General features: G+C 41.4%; 1 protein-coding gene across 2 annotated transcripts in view; it reads right to left on the minus strand.

The window, feature by feature from the left end:
• The window catches only part of nrn1la (neuritin 1-like a), a 143,825-nt gene that overhangs the window by 93,948 nt on the left and 23,157 nt on the right, over positions 1–26,720 (minus strand). Inside the window, exon 1 of one of the 2 annotated variants that reach the window (XM_079684738.1) lies at positions 1,583–1,979. The exons of the other annotated variant lie outside the window; for it this stretch is intronic. Within the exon in view, the coding sequence (XP_079540864.1) occupies positions 1,583–1,586 (4 nt within the window). The 5' untranslated portion in view covers positions 1,587–1,979. Of the gene's footprint in view, positions 1–1,582; positions 1,980–26,720 lie in introns of those variants that run through there. 2 annotated transcript variants of the gene reach the window in all.

The raw sequence follows: 26,720 nt of genomic DNA on the forward strand, positions 1-26,720 counted from the left end.
TTACCTCAGCAGGAGGAATAAAGTTGCGGAATCGTTGGATACCGATGCAGTTTCGATATTCAAGCGGATGGTTAAAGCAAGACTGAAAGCGGACTACGGTTACTTTTGCTTAACAAAAATGTGGGAGAATTTGAGGCCATCTGGTGCTTTAAAAATGCTTCGTGTTCTGTGGAGAATGAGGATCTTATTTTCAGTCGTTGTCTGAACTGACAATGTGTGTCAATGTTAGGGCTGTGCAATTTAATGGATCCTGCGATATATATCGATATTTTGTTTCGAGAGAAAGTATCGATATTTCAGCCGGGGGTATCGATACATTAACTCCCATTCAAATCCCCCGTGTTCCGCCTGACACTCTGCTCGCTGCCCATTCCCCCCCGTTCGCTTTGCATGAAGAGCGGTTACGTCAGCCAGCCGAGCCGCTAGTGTCGTTGTAGAGCATTTCTAGATACACAGACGCCGGTGTCTTCTTCTCGCAGTGAATGCGAAGCGGTTCAGGAGAATGGCGGCAAACATTAACCACACTGGAGAGGGTCTTCTCTACCGCCGGAGATATCGGCCCAATCCCAAACCACTCCCTCGACGGAGTGAACTCCGTCTGTAGCCACACTCGCAGCTCAACGAGGCTCCCTCCTGTCAGATGGAGGGAGTAAATACAGCAGCAAGCTTTGGGACGGCCTCCCCTCTCTCCGGCAGAAACAGGAAATGCCGTAACTGTATGTAACAAGGGTTTCAAATCAACATCTCTTAGACAAAAAGTTTAAATTAATAACTCAAATGAAACAAATTTTCTCACCACATCTTTTCAGTCATTTTGTACAGCATTTGCAAGCTGTATACTCTCTGTCTAGTCAGAGCCATATATTGTATAATTGATGCTTTCAGTTTTCAGTTGAATTAATTCAATCCAAGTCAATGGAACACTCACAAGATGTCACCAAAATCACACTGTCCCTTTAAAATCTTTCAGAAAATGATGTAAGTGTATCGAATTATATCGAATCGTATCGAATCGTATCGTTGGCTGAATATCTTGATATATATCGTATCGTGAGCTCAATATCTTGTATCGTATCGTGAGATTAGTGTATCGTTACAGCCCTAGTCAATGTGTCTGTTTGGTTATTTGCTTTGTGAATAAAAGTGGTTTAAAATCTCTCTCTCTCTCTCTCTCTCTCTCTCTCTCTCTCTCAGACAAACATATACATAGGCTACATCTGATTACAAAGTCTCATCTGTACAGGACGGTAAAATAATCACAGGCACACGTAAATAAATCTATGACAGCCTCAGCTGTACAAAATAGTATGATACAATAATCGATGGCAAAAACATGTTTATAGCCACTGTAAATGTCTCCGTTGTGGGACGATTAAATGATTATTTCAATCTACACATGTAATCTCACTTTTACACACCAAAATAACGTTAACACAGAGTAAACGTTTGCTAATGGAGTCTATTTTGTCCAAAGAAAAAGTTCATGACTATCGATAAAAAATATATCAATAAACCTATTGTTACTTTTCGCGGTATTCCCCACACATTGCCAGAACACCATTACTGTAATATTTACACTTACCCATGTCAAAATGGATCCTTGTTGTTGTCTTTGTCTTCTTCTTCTTCTTCAGAAGAAGAGTTGAAGACTTCAGGTGCTGAGGCTCTATCTTCACTGCTGCTAGCGAAAAAAATCTCTAGCGAAATCGGCGACTGTAAAGTTTTAAGCCATTTTCTGTCTCTCTCTTTCTCCTCACAGACCAGTGTCACAGACGTAAACTGATGGGAGACACGTGATTTATGTTTTTTTTTACTTGGTGGGTAGGTCCTTAGTGATTTCTCGATGTCCATTGGTCATTTCAGACCATGATGGCTGCCGGCCCAGATTTCCTTGACGGACACACGAATCCACCAATCCCACACAGTGTAAAGTCAACCTGCTTTGAGCGGCCATATTGGCTGCTGTGCCCTGGTTACAGTCTCACACGAGATACCGCTGGAAAGCTACACTTTCAGTGATTCCGCGGATGTCTGAATCATATTTCTACTCCTTGTAATCGAAAATATATGGTTAATTTATGTAAATTATGCGCCACCGACTCCAGAGGGTCAATAACCAAGTGTAAATATATCAAATTACTTGATGTGCATACTCACGTTAATCCACAATGCTAAGATCCTGTTCTGTATATTTATTAACTATCACCAGGGGCGGACTGGGGGGAAAAAGTGGCCCGGGGATTAATTGACAGACAAGCCCACTTAATAAGCGGCATGTATCGGCCGGCCAGCCCAAATTCTGTCCACCAGCCCAAGCCCAATTTTACCAGCCCAATGCAACCCAAACCAGCCCAATTGGGTTGGAAAACCGCCCATCTGGCAACAATGCTGATGGAAGGGAAAGGGGGTGGTGGGTATTGTGATATCACTGATATGTGAAAGTGAAACTATCTGATGGATAGAACATAGGTAGCCTATCAAAACGGCCAGCGCCAGCCAGCGCACACACTCCACTCCCAGGGAGTGGCCGGAACACAAATCCGACATGTCCTCCGGCCCACGCGCACATCACCGGCCCACCGGGAAAACTCCCGGTACTCCCAATGGCCAGTCCGCCCCTGACTATCACTGGATGGAATCCCAATTAATTGTGGGATTTATGGAGTAAAACCTCCGTAATAGGGCTCTGTCTTGGCATTAAGTTGCTGGTGCATAGCCAATTACATTGACTGACTGCCAAACCTATATATCCCACTGACAAACAAACATTGAGACTTTGATTAAAGTGGTTTGAAGCCCAGACAGGCCGGCACCACTGCTAACAAAGTTGGACAGATCAGAGGGAGTCTCAGATGAACACCAGCCGATACTGGTGGATCCTGGCATAGTGACTGTCTCAATCAGATACTCTGGCAGATAGCCAAGTGACAAGCTGACTAATGTAAAAGACTCTTTCCTAAAATAGTTTGAAATGATTGAAGGTACTTATAAGTTTGACTGATTAAATGTACAGTTCTGGTTTAGCTTGTGAAGTGGTGTAGTTTGAGTGGTGTGGTTTTCACCCAACATACACATGTTGCTCAATTAACTGGGACCTACAGTTAGCCATTCTTAAGCCTCCATCTATGTTTTAGCCATTTGGATGATCGTTAGTTTTGTTCATCAAAAATAAATAGTATCCTAGTTTTTGCTTGTGATGTTCTACTACTAAGCATTTTGAAGATACAGATACTTGTTGTCTGAGTTTAGCTTCAGACCTAGCTTAACATCAGATAACACAAAAGCACTGTTATTTCTTTAATGAAGATCTAAAAGTTACATTAGACGGCTATTATCCAACATTAATGGTATGTTCATTTCTATAAACATATTAATATTCTAATAAACCAGCCTAATAACCAAAGATAGATTGAAATTCACGTTAGCTTGATGGCGTAGCTAACGTTGGCTTAATTTTTTACAAACGTCAATACGCTAGCCGGACTTGTTATAGTGGTGTGTCACAGCTGTTTTGTTTCTGCTTTTTATTCCTAATCGTCAATAGGATTGTTGATTAATTAAGGATATGTGATTGTTCTGACATTCTGAATAATAATTAATCATATGTATTTGAAGCAGGGAAAGAGTAGGTTTTCTAAGGAATGGGACTTAGTTGCATTGGGCATTTGTGTTAGGGATAACAGGCTTTCGAAAAAGGATTTTCCCCTCCTAGAAACAGGAATAGATGCCGAAAAGCATGCCACAACTTAAAACCTGCAGGTAAAAAAATCAGTTTAGACAGGTTTACCCTTCACTAAATCACCAATGCTGTTTTACATCATCTCAACACAGTGTGGCACGTAACAGAGCTAAATAAAGTTGGACAAGAACACATAAGACTTAATGCCGAGAAATATGCCGAGTTACATCGATGAATATGTATAAGGCTCAGTTTGAAGCACCGCAGCACATGTGTAAAGTGAATTCCCCTTGAGAGCGACTCTGATGGATACAACCTCACTCTCACACAAGACGATCTGACGGAGGTAACCCACTGAGTAGGAGTGACTGATGCACTTATCTGAGAAACAGAAAGACGAAGAGGACAAAAAATGGGAGGAAAGTTAAAGGAGGCTCTGGGGAAAGTTGGGATGGCAGAGAGGGAGAAAGAAAGGCTGGTGGGGAGAGAAGACAGACGAAAGGGAGGTAGCAGTGGGGGTGAAGAAGAGGAAGTGGGGAGAAGAAGACACCTTGAGAAGGAGAAAGAAGATTCGACTTTGGTTGGAGAGTGGAGAAAAAATGCATTCACTCAAATCATGAGTACGTTTTCTGTCTGGAAGTTAGTATAACTGTCTTGTTACAGCTGAGAGAGTAGGGAGAGACTGAGAAAGCAACATGACAGGCAAAAAACCTCCAGAAAATGAGACGGACACAAAGTCGTTAAATATATCAGTCAGTCTCTCCTATAAAACAAAGAAAGCACTGATGTGTGGTCATAATTGTTCTTGGTGATTTCCCCACTGGTCACTCTCTCTCTCTCTCTCACACACATGCACGCGCGCGCGCACACACACGCACGCACACACACACCTGTAAAAGAAGATAACCCACACATACTCCTCAGTTTCAGTCCCCTCGGAGCAACACTGGAGTGATTAAAATGCCCTTTGAACAAATGGCGTCTGTCGGGGCGGTCTGTTCACCTTACAAAAAAAGGGTGAGTGTGTGTGCATTTGTGTGTACGCAAAGTGATCGGGGACTCTCCAGGCTTTTAAAAGCTGAATGCGTCTCTTGTCGTGCACACACAGTTAAGGATTGTTGCACCTCAGGAGGCAGAGGATCTAATCATTTTGGCACGAAACTTTTAACATCAGCGCCGGTGTGTTATTCAGCAGACTTGGTCCCATCAGCCCTCCTGCGTGTCAGGACGACGCTTGGCAATAAAACAAACGCACCTGGCCACAGGAGACGAGAGAGAAAACATTTAGAAATATTTTTTTCCCCCAATCTCATAAAAGTGTCAGCGAGGTGTTTCTTGTCAGAAGTACTCCTCATCAAGGAATACAGATGAGGTTCGAAGCTTACTGTACAAGTCAAAACCTTTTTGGATTGAAATAGATACAAATTTGAAGATCACAAATTTTGCACTTCACAACCACTAATTTTCTCGTCCTTTGGTCAGTTTAGATGCAGCTGGAGAGACAGCAAGCGCATTTCGTGGCATCTGCGGGCAGTGGCAAGTACTTCCGGCATCTGCCACAGAGGCCGCTACTCCGTGGTATCTGTGGCAAGTATATGCCACAGATGTGGTATCTGTGGCAAGTATATGCCACAGCCACAACTTGCCGTGGCAAGTAAATGCCACAACCATGCCACAACTTGCCGTGGCAAGTATATGCCACAACTTATATATGCCACAACTTGCCGTGGCATGTAGGCTATATGCCACAACTTGCCGTGGCAAGTAAATGCCACAAGTTAAGAGTTAAGAGAAGGTTTACGGTAGCTGCCACTCGCCTTCCGTGGCAAATGCTGATATTTAAACCCGTATTTATCGCGTAAAATGTCGCTGTTTTAGCATGACTTTATCGGACTGATCTGTACACAAGACTGATGATCTGTTACTGATGGTCCGATCATATTTTTCAAAAAGATTAAACATATGTTCTATAGATTTTACTTGGAGAACGTGGTTTGTTAAAATAAATAAACGTGCTATTTTTATGATAATAGTCGGTACTCGAGTTGAGGGGGGATGGCATCCCCCCTGAAATAAAAACGGTTAAAATCATCCCCCTTCTAAAACGCATGGCGGGACCAATACGATTTTCATTGCCATAAGCAATAGCTGTGCACATGATATAACCTTTCACCCTTGATGGATTTCCATCATACATAATACACATAAGGATTATCTTATGTTAATGTTGGTATAGGCTACTTGACAGTAAGTGTGCTTCTATTGTTTGTTTTATATATAAATATATACATTCACTTGAAAAGACTGTAATTTCCTATTGTTACTGTTTTACTTTATGACAACTAGTGGTCATTTTCTGTGTTTTTGTTATGTCAGTGTTCATTTACTGAGTTTGTGATTTGTGACTTATTAATAAGGAAAACATCATCCTTAAAATTATTTTTTTAAATGTATTTTTAAATGTTCTAAATTTGAAAAAAATAGATAAAAATAAACTAAAGTTAAAATCTTGTTTTTCATGCCCCATGAGCAATAAAAACAATTGGTAAAAAAATCCTGAGTGAGGCTTTCATAATTCATGGATGAAAGGGTTAAGAAAGACAAATATATGTTTCTATTGGTTTTAGTGAGATGGTTTATTGTAGTGTATTCTTACATATCCAGTAGGCTATATTGTTTATTCTTTAGATACTCTGTAGATAAATATCTACTAATAATGTGTAAATTATTTCCTGTTTCTTTTTATTATTATTATTTGCTGTAACGCAAAGATTTCAACATTTTAGATAAATAAATTAAATACAACGTATCATATCAAAATCTGTTTATGTTAATTAGCAACACAATGATTTGATATTTGCATGCATGACATATAACCTTTTTACTGATGCACACAAAAAGTTTTAACAAGGGTGTAATTATATTACATTGTAACCCTCTTTCCTCAACATATTAAATCAACTTTATACGGTTAAATGAGGATTGCTTGGAGTATCATGCTTAAGAGAACATTCTTCATGTTAATTGTTCACCACTTTCAAAACGCAATAAAAGGATGGATAAAAAAGCATGCATTGTGTCTTGATTTTTAATATACTGTCATGATTGTCTTAACGGAATAACATGGTTTGTTTGGATTCACCGATATCAATATCTAATAAGAATAATCTGAAGCATTTAAATAAAAATGTTCAACCAGAATTAAAATATTAAACAACAAAACAGATACAATGACATTAATCTGTTTATTAACAACGCAAATAATACAAATTAAGTACATATGCCTGGACTTAAAATAACACATTTATACATGTGTACAATCAGATATAACTGTCCTTTGCCTCATTTATAAAATATAAATCTTAGCATCTCACTAGCAGTGGCAACTGCAATCAGTTACAGCTGCCCTAAGTCTGTAGCCAAGTCTAATAACACCATTGTACACGTTGCTGTGTCAATACAGATATTTATTTTTAATTATTTGTCTTTACTAGTAACAATACACCTGGTTATCGTAGCAAGCAGTGGAAACTCCCCTCAAGAAGCGACAATTGCCAAGGGCTTGCGTTGCAACGCTCACTTGCCAATATTTTTTTTTTTATTACAATATAGGCCTATGTTTAGCATACTATCATAGATATAGCACGTTTGTTTATTTTAGCAAACCACGTAGGCTATTCCAAGTAAAATTGAATATAAATGATAATTTATTATCTTTTTGAAAAATAGAGATCGCACATCAGTCCTGTCTACAGATCAGTCCGATAAAGTCATGCCTAAACAGCGACATTTTACACGATAAATACGAGTTTAAATATCAGCATTTGCCACGGAAGGCGAGTGGCAGCTACCGTAAAACTTCTCTTAACTCTGGCATCTTGTGGCAACTCCCGTTCAGCATGCGCAAATGCCACGGCAAGTTGTGGCATATGCTTGCCACGGCAAGTTGTGGCATATGCTTGCCACGGCAAGTTGTGGCATCTGTGGCATTTACTTGCCACGGCAAGTTGTGGCATATACTTGCCACGGCAAGTTGTGGCATATGCTTGCCACGGCAAGTTGTGGCATCTGTGGCATTTACTTGCCACGGCAAGTTGTGGCATATACTTGCCACGGCAAGTTGTGGCATATAGCCTACTTGCCACGGCAAGTTGTGGCTGTGGCATATACTTGCCACAGATGCCACAGAGTAGTGGCCTCTGTGGGAGATGCCACAAATGCCAAGGCACATGCCACGGCAATGTAGTGGCAACACTCATTGTGTTCTAGTATGATAAATAAAATAACATTGTACCTTGAAAATCAATGCATTCGTTCATTTGACACGTTGGTGGTTTTAGGTAGGCTATACAGCGACCCCTTGTGGTTCTAGTGTGAAGTAAAAGTAGAAGTAGCCAACCTAAATGTTGGAATACTCTGTTACAAGTAAAAGTCATGCATTAAAATGTTACTCAAGTAAAAGCGCAAAATGATTAGCATAACAATATACTTAAAGTGCATATTACATGTTTTCATTATAATGATTGATCATGAAAGTGTTCTCAAAGCTGGTAAAGGTGCAGCTAGTTTTAATGACTTTGTATACTGTAGTAGGGTATCTTGTGAATTTACTCCAGGAGTAACTATAAAGTCTGATTTAAGACTTGATTATATGTATCATCATTAATCAGAATCTGTAGTAAGTAACTAAAGGTAGCGTATTAAATAAATGTAGGGGAGTAGGCTACAATTACACAATTTACCTCTGAGTTGTAGTGGGGTAAGTAGCCTACTATGTAACATACCATTTACATACTCAACTAAAGTACAACTAGGCTATTTCTAAATCACAAGTACAGTACTTGAGTATACAAGTTAGCCTATTTCCCACCTCTGGTCAACAATGTTAGATCTTTATGTCAACTTACTAATAATATATCTTGAGTATTATCATAAAAATAGCACGTTTATTTATTTTAACAAACCACGTTCTCCAAGTAAAATCTGAACATATGTTTAATCTTTTAAAAAAATATGATCGGACCATCAGTAACAGATCATCAGTCTTGTGTACAGATCAGTCCGATAAAGTCATGCCAAAACAGCGACATTTTACGCGATAAATACGGGTTTAAATATCAGCATTTGCCACGGAAGGCGGGTGGCAGCTACGGTAAACCTTCTCTTAACTCTTAACTTGTGGCATTTACTTGCCACGGCAAGTTGTGGCATATACTTGTCACGGCAAGTTGTGGCATATATAAGTTGTGGCATATACTGGCATGGTTGTGGCATTTACTTGCCACGGCAAGTTGTGGCTGTGGCATATACTTGCCACAGATACCACATCTGTGGCATATACTTGCCACAGATACCACGGAGTAGCGGCCTCTGTGGCAGATGCCGGAAGTACTTGCCACTGCCTGCAGATGCCACGAAATGAGCCAGGCCCTACTGTGCAGCTGCTAGGCAATTAAAAACAAATAAGTGAACTTTCTCAGATAGAGATGTTTTTCAGTGGCCTTGTCGAATTACTCTGTCTGATCCGACTATGTTTTAGTGCAATCTGCTGAGCCATAGAGATCATTCCTCATTGTGACTTAAAAAAAAGGAAACATGGAGAAACTCAAATAAAAGTTTTGATTTAGTTAGTATTTATTTTTATTTTTGGGGAAACGAGTGCACATGAGGTGTTGTAATGAGGAAAAGTATGCCAAACTGAGAGTGTTCTTCAAAACTCAGCTAAAGCATCGTCAAATCTGTTATTGCCCTCTGTACTGTATAATGTGTGCTACACAAGGCATATTATCTCCTGCGCCATCATATTGTGAACACTATCTGTATCTTCAGTGGTTAGTCTTCCAACTATCTCTGACTACTGTGCAACTTTAAGAAACTGACACATTTTTCAGCAGAATGCCTAATTCTGTTTTCACTACACTCATTTTTTTTACCTTTTTGCCTCAATCAATTGATGGTCCGCATCAAAGCTTGTATTACACAGGAACGTTTGGATTAAACATGGGATTGGACAGCCCTAGTTTGCTACTAGTAACAAGCTTTTTGGATTGAAGAAGATATACATTTGAGGTCGAGATCTTTGCACTTTGGTATGTTTCGATTGCAAAATCGCATATTTGCTCTGGTCAGTTAAGATTCAGCTGCACAGCAATTAAACAAACACATTTCTGAACTTTCTTACGTACGGAGCCCTGGAGGGTTCATAGAGAGAAAAATAAATAAAAACGTGGCAAAGTTTTACTTTCTCGTTCGCACGAGAAGGTATCTCGTGCGAACGCTTTATTAACTTGTGCGCACGAGTTAATAAAGCGTGGTTAGTTTTAGGAAGAATATGTCCGGTCGCCAGGGGGATATACTACAAAGCAGGATTTTCGCTTAGCCGGCTAACTTCAGGGAAAACTCGGGGTTTCAAAAATCACCGACTGTGTGAACGTGAACATTAATAGAATATCACCTCCCATCTTCAGAGCAATCTTACTATTATAACATTAGCGTTAAGAAAGCTTACTTAAGTTAAATATCTGCCACAACATAAGTAACCGGATCAGAGTAACATTAAGTACAGTCCGCGGCATATCACATCATAATGTATCATATATCTCCTTATCTGAGTCAGCTGAGCCGTATCTGGCCGTGCAACACTTACAGTGTCACATACTGTATGCAGAAGTAATATTTTAAGCAACACATTAAGTTGACGCAACACTCGTGACAAATGTAATTAAAGTCAGATCCACTCGTGTCTTAGATGGGGCAGTGATATCATAAACCTGTTAATGTACGCATTCAAACTATTTGTCTTTTACCAGCTGTATTCACCTTGCAGGTGCAGCTATGTGGCTTTTATCCTGGATAAAGTGTTTAAGTCATGGGTGTTTAAAGTTTAACGTCTTCATATGTGTCTAATTATATAGTTGACTTTTCATTCATGGAGTATGACGATGCGCTGTCAGTACGCTTGTCCATGTTTGTGACTGGTCGAATGCTCCAAATACCACCCCTTTCATGTGAACGCGCACCTAACTAGATAGGACACGGCTGGCTTGAGCAATCCACTTGATGACCCGCGTCGTAGTACCGTTTAGTGAGAGCGCGTATGTTTTGGATTAGGCCAACCGGCTAACTCAAACATACCCAGGTTAGGTTGAACCAGCTTCGTAGTATACCCCCCAGGGCGCGTGTGTGTGTGTGTGTGTGTGTGTGTGTGTGTGTGTGTGTGTGTGTGTGTGTGTGTGTGTGTGTGTGTGTGTGTGTGTGTGTGTGTGTGTGTGTGTGTGTGTGTGTGTGTGTGTGTGTGTGTGTGTGGGCATTTGTTTTATGATAGTATCGTTCGTTCCTGTGTGTGTTTCTCTGTCCGGCTGAGAGCGCGTTCACGTGAAAGGGACGACAACATTTGACCAATCACAAACATGGAGACGCGTGCTGACAGCGCAGCGTCATACTTCATGAGTGAATAGTGTAAATAGCAAATCCTGCTTCGTAGTACAGGCCACTGGTGCCGCAGAGATCTCATAAAGTGAAGGAGGTTTTCCTTCTATAAAACAGCTGTGGGCAGCAGATACTGTGAGTCACGGACAGGAATCCCTTCAATTGAAATAAAACAAGGCCACGCTTTATTAACTCGTGCGAACGAGAAAGTAAAACGTGGCTACGTTTTATTTATTTTTCACTCAATGAACCCTCCAGAGGCCTGTACTACGAAGCTGGTTCAACCTATCCTGGATATGTTTTGATTTATCCGGTTGACTTAATACAAAACAAAGCCGCTCTCGCTAAACTGTCCTACAACGCTGGCTAGCAACTCATTCGCTCAAGCCAGCCGGGTCCTATCTAGTTTGGTGCGAGCTCACATAAAAGGGGTGGTATCTGGAGCATTCGACCAATCACAAACATGGAGAAGCGTACTGACAGCGCACCGTCATACTTCCTGAATGAAAAGTCAACTATAATATTAGTCAAATATGAAGAAGTTAAACTTTAGACATCCATGACTTAAACACTTTATCCAGGATTAAAGCCACATAGCTTCACCTGCAAGGTGAATACAGCCGGTAAAAGAAAAAGTGTTTGAATGCGTACATTAACAGGTTTATGATATCACTGCCCCCCGTAAGACACGAGTGGATCTGACTTTAATTACATTTGACTCGAGTGTTTCGTCAACTTAATGTGTTGCTTAAAATAATACTTCTGCATACAGTATGTGACACTGAGTGTTGCACGGCAAGATACGGCTCAGATGACTCAGATAAGGAAATATATTATACATTATGATGTGATATGAATGATAATGGGACACATCGACGTCTGCACTCACAGTGCCGTGGACTGTACGTAATGTTACTCTGATCCGGTTACTTATGTTGTGGCAGATATTTAATTAAGCTTTCTTAACGCTAATGTTATAATAGTCAGATTGCTCTGAAGATGGGAGGTGATATTCTATAAATGTTCACGTTCACACATGTTAGCAGATTTAGACTTAAACCTTTTGTCTCCTGCAGCAGAAAGGTGAATAATCTCAGTCGTTCAAGTTTAGCCATTCATCACGGCGTTATTTATTTTAGGCACACATCTCAAGAGGCTTGAGGACAGACAGAGAAGGAGCGTGACTTCCAACGGTCTTATACCCTAGGTAGTGACATCATCAATCATGTGGTACAGCAGCTAACCAATGAACACAGTTAGTAGTCGCAGCTACTGATAGACAATGTGGTGCACAGTAATAATATAAGTCATATACAATCTACATATATCTATGTCATATTCTAACACTCCCACTTATTACTTATGTGCTTCTGTACATCTGTTCATATTTATAACAAAACAAATGGAATACATGGTACACTCCAATGTGGATTTCTTCAACACATTTTTTTTTTTTTTTTTATGCACCAAACATAGCAACTGCAAACTTTTTCAGTTTTATTTTGGACACAGGTTTAGTCATGACATCTGCTACCATGTCGTCCGTAGGGCAATACATCAAAGACATCTTTTCTTCCCTTATGGTAGACCTGATGAAGTGGTACTTGATGTCCACGTGTTTACACCTTTGCCTACACACCGGATTCCTGACTAATGCCATCGTCCCCTGATTGTCCTCATTGATGACTGTCTTCCTGTACACATAGGTATCCATACCTGCCAGCAGCTGCTCCAAGTAGATACACTCTTGTATTGTTAAAGCAAGCGCCATGTACTCAGCCTCGCATGTCGACAATGCTACTGTGGGTTGTTTCTTGCTTCTCCAAGAGACAAGTGAACTGTCTTTGGTCAAGCCCACACAATACCCTGTCGTACTGCGTCTGTCGCCTGTATCTGCAGCCCAGTCAGCGTCACTATATGCCACTAGACCCAGTTGCTCGCTGCTCTTTTTGAAACAGAGCTGTTTATCTCAGGTCCCCCTGAGATAACGCAACACATGTTTCACGGTAACCCAACGTTCATCTGAAGGTTCCGCAAAATTCTGTGATAGTTTTCCTACCACAAAACACAAGTCTGGACGTGTACAGGTCGTCAGGTAGATAAGGCTGCCGACAGCCTCTCTGTACATCGTCACATCTGCCATCTTGGGCGCGTCTTCGGTGTAGTCCAACTTTTGATCACAAGGTGTCTCTCTCACCCTACACTCGCTCATATCAAAACGTTCCAGTATCTTTGAAACATATTTACTTTGCGATACTGTAACGCAGTCATTCGACTGGTTGAAATCCATCCCCAAAAAGTGCTTTACCCTCCCCAAATCCTTCATCTTGAATTTGTTAGAAAGCATGCTTTTTACTTTCTCTAGACACTCGATGTTGCTTGCTGCGATGATAAGGTCATCAACCCAGATAGCAATAATTACTTTTGCTTCTTTAGATTCTTTTGCATAAATGCAATGGTCTGCCTGGTTCTGGGTGAAATAGTCATCCGTTAAGCATTTGTGCAACATCTCGTTCCAGTTACGCCCAGATTGCTTTAAGCCATAAATCGACTTCTCCAGCTTACAGACAAGCTTTTCTCCCTCCTTTACATACCCCTCAGGTTGTTCCATGTAAATATCCCGATCGATGGGAGCATGGAGATAAGCGGTTTTTACATCCATTTGATGCAAGATCAAATCCTCTTGGGCTGCCTTCTGCATTAGCACCCGTATGCTAGTCAGGTTAGCTGTTGGTGAAAACGTTTCACCATAATCTATTCCTGCCCGCTGACTATAGCCTTTTGCTACAAACCTAGCCTTGTGTTTGTCGTTTCCGTCAATGTCCCCTTTAATTGAGTAGACCCATCTACCTCCCACTGCTTTCCTGCCTTCTGGCAATTCAGTCAGGGTAAACGTATGGTTGTCCTCAAGGGACTTGATTTCCTCATCCATCGCTTTACCCCATTTTCCAGATTCAGTGGATGTCATGGCCTCTTTAAAAATCAGAGGTACACCACAAATTGCTTTGTAGCAATAGTCTACACTGATGAGTGTACTGTCGTCCTCCTCAGTCTCTCCCTGAGCATAGTCTTTAAGGTACCCCGGGGCTTTACGCTCCCTCCTGGGATATCTCACACTGTCTGAGGCATGTGGCGTCACCCTAGAGTGCTCCTCGCCATCATCCTCTCGTGCAGACTGTGGAACGTCAGTCAGTACAACACCAGGCTGTGTGGTCTCTACCTCTCCCTCAGAGTCTCTCTCCAGGTCCAGCTCTAACAGCTGTGTCTGAGTCTCGCTCTCACAAGTTGTCTTAGTGACAAACTTCACCAACCTGTGTTTCTGCACTCTCTCCCTGTCGGGGTAGTAGATTAGGTAGGCGGGACTGCCCTTGTCATGCCCGACAAAACGCCCCTTTTCACACCTAGAATCTAGCTTCCCCCTGTCCTGCTGGTACGCATAGCACACTGCACCAAATTGTTGCATGCTAGCCAAATTGCACTTTTTCCCGGACAGTGCTGAGTATGGTGTAGTGCCCGTGTGCTTATTAAAACACCGGTTCCTCGTATGCGCTGCTTCTTGGATAGCATAATGCCAGAGACTCTTAGGTAGCTCACTGTCAATGAGCATACACCTGGCCATCTCAAAGAGAGTCCGCCCTTCCCTTTCAGCAGTACCGTTCTGGTGAGGTGAATAGGGACAAGACGTCTCGTGCCTTATCTTGTTCTTCCTCAGTAGCGTTTTGAACTGCTTACTGGTGAACTCAGTTCCATTATCCGACCTGATGCATTTTACCGTCCCATAGGGAGCCACATCAGCCAGATAATTCTCAGTGGCTTGAGGTGTATCGCTCTTTGCTTTCAGGAAGTAAACGAACACTGCCCCTGTGTACACATCAGTGAATGACTGTAAATACTTAAAGCCATCAATGGACACATTGTTCATTGGACCAACTAGATCCGTATTCACCAGCTCAAGTGGTGATTTAACCTTGTCTGTCGGATCCCTGTTCCTTGTTTGTGTAAACTTCCCCTCAATACATACTGTACATTCTTTAGCAGGTTTACACTTAGTACCCTTGATATGCATGCCTTCGGTAACCTCCTGCAACTTTAAAACGTCTTCGTAATTGCAGTGCCCCATGATCTCATGCCATGTTTGAATATCATGGCTGACATGACACATATCATCATCACACTCGGTTGGTAAATAGTACATCCTCTTATGGACATAAATATTAAACCTCAAACCATTAGGTGATACTACTACATCATTACCCTCTTTAAAGAATACCTTAGCACCGTTGGTGGTTGCAGACTTCACGGAGAAAAGTTCCTGGGGGTACGATGGGATGTATAATGCGTTCTTTAAGGTCACATTACGCCGTCGTCCCTCGCTGTCAACCAAACACACCTGTGCTTCTCCTCTGGCTCGTGCCACTCCGAAAGTACGCCTCCCGTCAGCTAACTCCATGGAGTGGGTCTCCGGCTTGAAGTTGGTGTCGAAACGCCGGAACTTTCTCTCGTCGTTGATTATGTGCGACGACGCTCCCGTGTCGACAAGCAATCCCTTCTGGTGGGTCCGCATCTGCTGTCCCAGTAGGATGGCACCTCCTGTTTGCACCTTGAAGGTGCAGTCGTCTCGTCCCGCAGCATGTCCACCACCGGTCCGATGTCCGCCGCCATCTTGTGCGTGTGCCCTCCGGGCGCCATCTTGTTGACGATTCTTCTTTGTGCACGCGTTGTCCGTGTGCCCATTGCTCTTGCAATGACTGCACCACGCTCTCTTGGTGCATTCGTCTTTCCGGTGGCCCGTCTCTCCGGATCGCCAACACACCAGCCCGTTGCGCTCACCTTCCTCGGCTCGGGGGAAACGTTTGGCAAGCTTTTTCCCCGGCGTCGCCTGGGCCTTCAGCACTCGTTCGTCCATCACGTCCGAGGCTGAATCTGTGTCTTCTGCGGCCTCAAAGTTCCTAAGCTTCGCCTTGAACTGTCCCAACGTCAGCTCCGTATCTCCGTGTGTCACAAGTAATGTGAACGGCTTGTATTTCTCTGGTAAACCACGCATTACCATCGCCATCATCAATCCTTCACTCGGTGCTTCGCCAGCGTTCCTGAGTGCCGTGATGATCTGTTCCGCTCGGATAATATACTTCGTCATCGTCTCGTTGAACGTCTTCTTCAGCGCGGTTAACGTCGTGTACAGAGTTACAATCTGTGGTCTGCCTCTACCGATAAAGTGTTCTCTCAAAACTTTGAGACTTTCTCGGCCTTGGTCCTTAGTGTCTCTGAATATAAGTCCAAGACTAGTATTATCGAGAAGTGGAGCCAACGCACAATATGCGTCCTCGTTCAGCTTCTCGTCCGCGATCCGCTCCTCCGCGGTCCGGTCTCCCGTAGGTGCTCGTAGGATCGTTTCTTTCAATCCTACTCCATGCATACAGCACAGCATCCTTTCCTCCCAGAGCTCGTATTCCTCTGCGTTCCCGTTGAACGAGGGCCATTTACTTCTGTGGGAGTTTGCCATGTCTTTCTGTGTTGTCGCTCCCGGTAGCTCAGCTTAGCGCCCTGTTAGCTTAGCTTTAGCTTCCCTGCTAAACTTAGCTTTAACACGCGGCTGCTAACTAGCACTCTTAGCCCGTACTCCCGAACTTGAGAATCATTCGTCGTTATCTGGGCCCATAACCTGTTAGCAGATTTAGACTTAAACCTTTTGTCTCCTGCAGCAGAAAGGTGAATAATCTCAGTCGTTCAAGTTTAGCCATTCATCACGGCGTTATTTATTTTAGGCACACATCTCAAGAGGCTTGAGGACAGACAGAGAAGGGGCGTGACTTCCAACGGTCTTATACCCTAGGTAGTGACATCATCAATCATGTGGTACAGCAGCTAACCAATGAACACAGTTAGTAGTCGCAGCTACTTACATAGACAATGTGGTGCACAGTAGTAATATAAGTCATATACAATATACATATATCTATGTCATATTCTAACAACACAGTCAGTGATTTTGGCCGGCCGTCTTTCCTGCGACGGCAGTTTAAATTGTATTTCCTCCGCACACTGAGCTCTGTCAGCAGGCGGTGCTTTCACTGATGCCCCTTTCACACCAACGCGTTTTCAGCTCCGGCTCGGAGCTGGAGCCTGAAAAGTACCAGTTTTTCCTGTTCACACCGCAGCGGCGCCGCCTCTTAGCTCCGGAATCCGGTTCACTTCCAGCTCCAAAACATTGCCGGTCTAGAGGCAAGAGCTTCGGAGCTAAGAGGCGGCGTCGCTTACGTCGAGGCGTGCAGGAAACTTAACCCACCTCCCCTGAACATGGGTCGACTGAAGAGTCTCGTCATGCCTGCCTACAAGCTGTAGTGCTGAGCGAAGTGACTAGAAGGCAACCACACACTTATAAAAAAAAACACATTTTATAAAGTCAGGCAACACTAACCAGGCTTCGTGTGATTCTGTTTATTTGCACCTTACTTTGACCATCCGTTTGCTGTTATTGATCATTGTGGAGAGCAGGCAGATGTTTTGTTTTGTATTATAGCAGCTATCGGATGGAATCAATACATGGGCTGCACAGGTTGTCACAAGTAGAATCATAATGAAAAATACGCCGGTAAAATGTGCCTGTAGAAAACGGCTTATGCCACAATAGGATAGCAATAGCAAGTAGTCATTTACCTTCGGTTGCTATGCTAACATCACCCATTTTATAACAGAGACACTTTAATAACAGCGTTGTGATGCCAAACAGCGTCAATTCAGACTGACACACATTCACTTAAGGGGAATTGGGGATATGTATCAGCTGCTTGTGTGACAGTCAGACAGTGAATACTTTAGAGAGGCCGCTCTAAAGTATTAGCTAACCCGGAGCTAACGGGAGAATAAACTCCAGTGGACGAGCAGCACTGCAGCGGTCGGTAAATGCCAACCCAGTCTCCTGGCATTTCGTGTTCACCAACACGATTTTTAATCTATTGATTCGTGTTCACCAACATGATTTCCCCCTTTTTTTCGTGTTGCACAGCACGATTTTAAAAGCAATGTATTTCTATTGGTATTCTCACGGCATTACGTGTTATAGGAAGACCGGAAGCTGTGTGGTTCATAAAAACATGTTTTTACTCAATATCAAGCCACAATTATTGCTTTTATTTTAAATCGTATAATTTCTGACTTTTGTTGCTGTCTCTGAGGAAAATAAATGGGGCTCGAGAGCCTCAGAATACTGAAATCTATATTTTTTTAATCTTTTTTTCCTTCTAATTTGTTATTCTTTTCAAAATAACACACTTTTATTTACTCACCAATAACACACAATTATCCTAGTTTTTATTTATTGGTTTGATTCCATAATCTGTGGCTTTTTTGGCATCCGTCAGGAAGTGAATTTCAAAATAAAAATAACCGGAAACAGACGTAGGCCTTTAGGAGTTTAGGATGGCCGAAGACACTACACTACCCATAATCCCCAGCTATCGTTTAGGACTACAGTCCCCGTGATTAATCTTCAAGCTCTGGGATTGGATGTTGGAGTGGCAGTGCGCCAAGGTTAGCCTAGCGTCAAACAGCTCTTTGAAATGGAACGAAACCACGCCAGACTATCCAAAACTGGAATCGAACGCCCCCCCCCAGAACTACATATGCTGGCTATTGTGTTTCGCAAAATGTTCTGTGGGACGTCTCTACTGAACGTTTTCCCCACAATTAGAAGTTGCCATGAAATTGGTGTTATCAAATGTAAAACATATATTTAATACATGGGTGAAAATCCCTTGTGTCCATAATGCGCAGCATTAATATATACCCACATATATACCCACATGACAGCTCATTGTTACCGTACTTTGTAATTCTACTCCACTACAATACAGAGGTTAACCTGGTATTTTTACTCCACTACATTTATTTGAGTTACTTTGCAGACTCTGATTAATGATGTGAAATATAAACAACCCTTAAATCAGACTTTAGTTACACCTGAGTAAAAGGTGATTGTCAAGTGCCAACAATCAGGAGAGATATTTGACAGTTGGTGCTTGAGAAGACTAAACATTTATCTGCAATTGACATGAATGGAAATGAGTAATAAAGTACATTCATTACTCGTTATTCTCTACTAATAGTTCATTAAAGACTGTATAATGGCTATTTCGCACATCCCTTTCAAGATTTTCAAAGGTTATTGACATATCATATACACAACTACGGTGTATGCAATGAATGAAAATCTTGGGTCACAGGTTCCTCAACAGCGCATTACAAGACATCTATCGATATGTGTGTATACCTCGACCATTAAACTGTCATATTCTGCACATTTCTTATACTATCTACATACATAAGAGTATAATTCATATGTATAGTATCAGTTAAAATAAGTGCTTCAACATAGTTAACATTGCAGGAAAGCAATATATTAGACGTTAAGTACTTTGTCAGGCTTAATATTTATCTGTAGATACCCCCAAAGCGTTTTTCTTATTTAAAAGAAGACCTTAATCTAAAGTATTATTTAATGTTTAAATAAAGGTTAATTAGTTTGTCTGTTTTGCGCATCCTCATATTAATATCTTTGTACATCATGCACTAAACTGTTTTATTGTAGAGATCACTTACAGTATCTTCTTGATTTTTTATATTCTATATTGCTATCATTGACCTTCTACTTTACCCCTATGAAAGTACGTACTCTTAATATTTTTTAAATCAAATATAACACTTAAAAACAATAATTCAATAACGTGCTTTAACCACTAGGTGGTGCACACAAGGTACGAACAGCCATAATAACTTTGTATTATTAGTGCAGGACACTTATGTATGTACAACATCTGAAGATGTGTAGTTTTATTCATGTTTTCACATAATTTTACAGCATATTGCGATACTATTTCAGACTCAGTATTTACATTCTTATATTCAAAGAAAATCGGTAATATCTTTAAAAACTACAAGTCCTTTTATATCAGCTGTGCACCGTTATGGTGTAAATATAATCTATCTATGAATTAGATCAAATGTAAAAGTCAGCCGAATTACTATTGATACTGCAAGGAGATGTATTGTGTGAAGAGAAATTGAAGATGTTGTTTAATTGTTGATAATATTTATGATCCACGTCAAGTATTCAGTTTCGGCGGCATTTCTTCCAGTTTTACCAAAGGTCTTCTCATCAGGGCTCTATAAATAGAGAACTACGGCAGATCTGTAATATGTAATGCAGCCGAACCGTGTATTACAATGCCGTTATGTGATGACTTTCAAAGAGAAAAGCAAGAACACTCGGAATTAAGTATTATTTTATTCTTTTAAAATGTTTTTCCGATTTCATATCATATAAACACCAAATCCCAACATGCATTGCAGCTAAAACATCCAATATGCAAGTTAAACCATAGCTGAGGATCTTGGGTAATCGCTCGAAATGCCTACGTCTGTTTCCGATTATTTTTATTTTGAAATTCAGTTCCTGACGGACGCCAAAAAAGCCAGAGATTATGGAACCAAACAAATAAATAAAAACAAGGATAATTTTGTGTTATTGATAAGTAAATAACAGTGTGTTATTTTGAAAATAATAACAAATTAGAAGGAAAAAAAGATTTAAAAAATACAGATTTCAGTATCCTGAGGCTCTCAGCCCCATTTATTTTCCTCACAGACGGCAGCAAAAGTCAGAAATTATACGATTTAAAGTAAAAGCAATAATTGTGGCTTGATATTGAGTAAGAACATGTTTTTACTAACCACACAGCTTCCGGTCTTCCTATAACACGTAATGCCGTGAGACTACCAATAGAAATACATTGCTTTTAAAATCGTGCTGTGCAACACGAAAAAAAGGGGGAAATCGTGTTGGTGAACGCGAATCAATAGATTAAAAATCGTGTTGGTGAACACGAAATGCCATGAGACTGGGTTGTAAATGCCGCTGAAACACATTAATAAACAATGAACCACGGCACTCTGGAGAAAAGTATAAGCTTGGAGAAGTCGTTATTCTATTTAAATCTGACTTCGTATGATTAAAAGCAACACGATCATGGACCCGACGCAGTCCCCTGTTGTTGATGTTGTTGTTGTTGTTGTTGTTGTGAGCGCCGTTGGGGAGCAAATCAGCGATGTAAACGGTGACGTCATGACGCAGCAGCGGCTGCAACAGTCGGGCTCTGGGCGGTGTGAACAGAGCGGGAGCAGAAAAGGGAAACCGGAGCTGAACCAGAAAAGCTCTAGCTCGGAGCTAGAAAGGGAAAAGCGCTGGTGTGAAAGCCGCATGAGTCGATCTCTTATCCTGGAACCTATCCTGCTCCGGCGCAGGTTAGCCGTACAGAATAAGTTATCTAGCCCGCTAAAAAGTGAACCAGCTTCGTAGGACCGGAAATCCCAGAAGTTATCTTGCTAAACGAAAATCCTGTTTCGCAGTATACCCCCCAGGTTAGCCGCACGGCATAAGTTACCGTGGAGATCTAGCCTGCTAAAAAGAGAATCAGCTTCGTAGGACCAGAAACCCCGAGTTTTCCCTGAACTAAGCGAAAATCCTGCTTCGTAGTATACCCCCCAGGGCTCCGTACTTACCAACCAATTCAAGCCGTTTTCGGTTGTCTTGCCTGATGACTATCTGCTCCCCGGGTGTTTAAGTGTAATCTGCCATAATAATAATAATAATAATTACATAATGTAATAAGTCATAAAGTTCATTCCTCATTGTAACCAGGAGTAACTCAAGGGCTTTAATTTGTTAAAAATTAAAACTAAAACACTGGCTCTCCGGTTTTAACTGACTTTACCTCTGGGAAGTCCATTTGGCAAAACCCAAACACCAAGTTACAGTTTGTTAGTCCCTTTCACTTTAGCACAATTTCTTTTGTTGTATTCCTTCGTGCAACACTCTGAGAAAATTACCTTGTTTATAATCCGCAGACCTTAGATTGTGCTCTAAGCTCATGCAAATGTAGCTGCTTTCCAAAAATAATTATCACGGTTTCTGCCAAAATTATGCACAGTTACAATGTGTGCTTCATTCATAAGTGCCTATGCAGCATTATGAGGTGTTATGTGCCAAGAAGAAAAAACAGCATTACATAACATCCCATCAGAGAGCAGTGAGATGGCACAAACAATGCTCCGGACTAGACGGCACGCGGAGGAAACTTCATCCGTCGCTACACTGAACGCATTTACTTTAAGTGACAGCTACGCAAAGTGGCTTTTCACATTCGAAGGAAGTATGATGACCCTTTTCTGTTGCCGAGTCATTTTGAAAACTAACAATGAAGCATAAATCTGTGACTTAAAAAACGGCATACGTGACAGAGCATATTGAAGAGCTGCGGCTGTTTTTTATTGTGATGTTTTGCTGTTAAATTGTCATTAACTAGACATGAGACTTTTCCATTTAGCTTTACGCTTGATGAAAGGGTTAACAGCAGGATAGGATAACATCTGAAAGAAAGTCTGGTTATGTGGCCCACTGAATATGTGCAGTATTTAGCTCTCGCCCCACCCACGAGTTCCCACTTGTCCTTTATACTTTGGTGACAGACTTTTAAAATCCATTTCCTTTGCTTGGAGATAGTATTGCAAATATAAAACCCCCATGGATCAAAAAGTAAAAAGTGTCACGATAGAACTTGTGTGTTATTTCAAAGGTGTCTTGTCACTTTTACAATGGCTATAGGGAAATTGCTTTTTGGGCTGCCGTGTCAAATTACCTTATAATCCTTTAAAACATTTAAACATATAGTATGTCTTATACTCTGATTAACTTTTACAATATACTATTGTATTTGGCTTTCGATATTACTTCATTAAATATACCAAACGACAAACTTTGTTTGTTTTTTCACAGCAATACCACTGCAAGTGGCCATTTAGAAAAACTAGAAAAATTAGCAAGGCTAATGGGTATTGAGTTTTTCGGCTCGATTACGTGTCAATGTAAAGAAACGGCCAAACGCTACTAATTTATTATTTGTCGACTATATGCGATTATTTTCATCATAATGATAGCTGGTGTCATGACGTTTTTTCGACATCATTTTTTATATATGTACAACATTAAATCACTGCAAAATATGTATTTTTGTTGTTGTTATCTTCATGGAGATAAGCCCCGCCTCCTCGCCAGACGCCAGCGTGTCTAGTTTGAGTGACGCAGATAAACACAAATGATGCAGCTGTAAACTCGTCAGAAAAGTAAAACCCTGGTGCAGTTCTCTACATGTCTTTTAAAACTTTAAAATCTTATATGAATTCCTACTGCTTCCAACAGCTCATATGGAACATTTGGTTGCTAGAAAGACAAATAGTTTCGACACAAACTAAAAGGAGGGAACATTTTACCTATCGTCAGGTGGCCAAAAACACAATTCATAATACATGAGTTCACTTACATATGAATCTGTGACCCGGCTGATTTAGGCAGCTACATTCAAGAAGGTTTTTGATGAAAGGATATTGATTAGTTAAACATTTACTTGGTTATATCCACAAGTGACCTTACTAATGCTCCTCAGAGTCATTACAGACACCTTACATACCTTTTCCCTTGAGGCACAGCAGCGTATTGATTAACAATGAGTTAACATGGTTCAGGAAACAGATGCTGGTTCCTAATTTACCCAAAAAAAGATCACAGCATTAGTTTGTTTCCAATGATGATGAGGAGTCACATTAACCTTCATGCGTACATTTGACCATTTAAAGTAAGTTAATGTGAAATTGTAACACTTTTGCTCAATTTCCTAACTAGTTAAGAATTTGCCCTTATGTCGTACAATGCGCCCTTGAGCAAAGCACTTAACCCTCCAACCTTCCTCCAGAGCTACAAAGCTGTCCGCAGCAGACGGGTGGATGGAGCAACTACCCACTCTTACACACACACACACACACACACACAAGCCTGCAGAGGAGCAGCTGGCCAGTGCATTATTCAGCCTAAAAGCTTGTTAAGGACAGCTCACAACGAAGCTGTGATGAAAGATTGATGTGTATAAAACAGTTTAGTTAGCCTGTGTTATGTAAAGCAATAAAGAAGCAGTTGAGAGATGTCAAGGCAGAGAGAGAGGAATTGAGAGGGAATTTCAGCCCAGACTCAGAACACTGCAGGACAAAAACAGCAACAAGGAACCAAATAAGAAAATCAGGGACAATCCTAGAGAACCTTAAAGAGGCGGAGGAGGAAAATCAAAGCTCCTAGCCTGAGAAAGTGATCTCAGATGATTTAAGGAAGTTCTCCTGAGGCAATGCTAACGTCTCTAGATGAGAAACAAGTTAAAACCTCTGCATACCAAAGAGAACAGAGAACCAAAGAGAGACAAACAGCTGACTGCCTGTATAAATAGCGCAACACTTTGAAGGACATTCTTGTCTCATGTCTACGCTTTTTCAAGCGTTACACTTTTCATTTAATGCATCCATAAATTGTTATGTACGGACACATGGCTGAAGTTTAAAACATGCAGAACATCTTTCGAATTTAAGCTTCAGGAAAATATTGTGTTTGGGTTAGAATAAGATAGTGTTATGTCAATGGATGTACGCATGTAAGTTTCAACATAAATAAGTCAGCGATTAGGGTTTTGGTTTCACATGGAACACGCAGTGGTCCGCCTGGGTAAAAGCCACGTGTTTCCTCCCAATTTGGACTTTTTCACCCTTTATAATATGTTTCTTTACATCCAGAGCACTTGCTTTGAGCTCGTAATTTTAAGGCAATGTGAAATTACACTCAAATAGAAAAATGCAGCCCTAGTTTGGAGAGACACTGACAGGAATACCAGCAAGGAAGCAAAAACATGAACTGCTGTGGACATGAGATAAAGAAAAGTGTACTTTAGCCACATACAATATTTAGTTAATATTGACATAAGAAGTGTTTTCTCACTTTGTGCGACTTTGGTGAATCCAGACTAACCTTTTAGAATATCAAATGACTCAGTAACACAAATTGACCAACCGATCTAGGGACGGTACTGTGAGGTAGAATTACTGTTTTTGTCAATAGACTCTGGTGCCTTAAAACCTCGATTTCCGTTTTTGTATGTTGCCTTATAAATTGTAATTTCTTTACAGTATAATCAAGTTTTAAACATCCCAGAAATCAGCACAACCTCAGCTAATGATATATGTCACTCAGAGACTTATATACACTATAATAGGGGACATTTGTCCATAAATAAAAACAAATAAAAAAACGGAGCTTGAATTCTTTTTACTTTAGTTAAGAACTGCTAACTATAACATTAAAAGAAACATTTAACACAGAAAATTGCACACTTTTATTATCATTGTATCAGAACTGATTAGAATATTCTAACTTATTCTGTTCATTAGTTATGCCCATTCTTTTTGGGCAGTGTCCATGGGTGTTTTTTTGCAAGGAATTGGAATTTCTTTTGTCCTGCCAATTTTGAAGACTACACATGATATCATGTCCACAATCACACATGGCATGCTGAGCAGAAGATTTCTCTGAATTTTCATCGACATTGTCACTGTTATGACCCGGCTCAAAAGGCCACAACAAAGAGGAGACACACCATGTCGATGGTTAACAAAAGATGTTTATTTAGGACAAACAAATCAAAAACAGTCAAGTATGAGGTGTGGATGTCAGTGGTATAAGTAATGTAAGTGCAGGGTGAGGATTGTATGGACATGTATGTGTGTGACAGTGTTGAATTGCACAAAGTAAAACAACTGAAGAAACTCATGATATACTCAATAAAACCGGGGTGCCTGCAGGGAGAAGCAGAGAGCGAACAGAGAGGAGCAGAGAGGCTTTAAAGAACTGCAGGACACCAAACCCAGCTGTCCTGAGTTACTGCAATCAATGCAGCAAGTGCAGCACAGACCGCACAGCCACACCCTCTCCACTGATGAACCCACAGGGGCATCACAGCCTCCCCTTAAGACAGGGCCCCAAAGGGGTCCACGACAACCCAACATCCTTCTTCTTAACTCCAGCTTTTACTTTCCATCTTAGGACTGGAGGATGCTCCTCCTCCGCCGCTGTCTTCGAACTCTTGCCTTGCGATTTCGTACATCTTCTTCGCCTCCACTGCCTTTATGTCCCACTCCTCCTTGGGTTGGCTGGCGTTGAGCCACAGCATGTAGGCGCTCATCGGCCTCGCCGACCTCCTTCGGCCTCCTCTTCTTCGGCCTCCTCTTCTTCGGCCTCCCCTTCTTCGCTTTGTGGGGTTTTCTCTCTTTCTTCTCCTTCACCACTTTGACTGTCTTCTCCTTTGTCTCGATCTGAAAGTCAAAGGACCGTGCTGGGCCACTTTTTCAAGACTCCGAAACAGGTAGGTCAGTAGACATCCTACGGCTCTGCGCACGCGTAATAGTATAAACTGGAGACACACTTGGAAATTGCAAACCGCTCTCATCTGGCTCTGCAGATGCCAACGGCCTGGAAACCACCACAGGCGGTGGCACACCTGCCCACACAGCACTACCAGCAAGATCATTGCCCAAAATCATCTGCACCCCATCAAGTGGCAACGCGGGACGCACGCCGATAGACACAACTCCCCGTACCAGCTCACAATCCAGCACTACTGTATGACGTCGCACAGGAATCAAGCCCATCTCCATGCCCCTCATCAGCACAAAATCCCCAGTCTCTGTC

Source organism: Notothenia rossii (genome assembly GCF_949606895.1).
Source record: "Notothenia rossii genome assembly, chromosome: 5".
In the NCBI taxonomy this organism is placed as follows: Eukaryota; Metazoa; Chordata; class Actinopteri; order Perciformes; family Nototheniidae; genus Notothenia; species Notothenia rossii.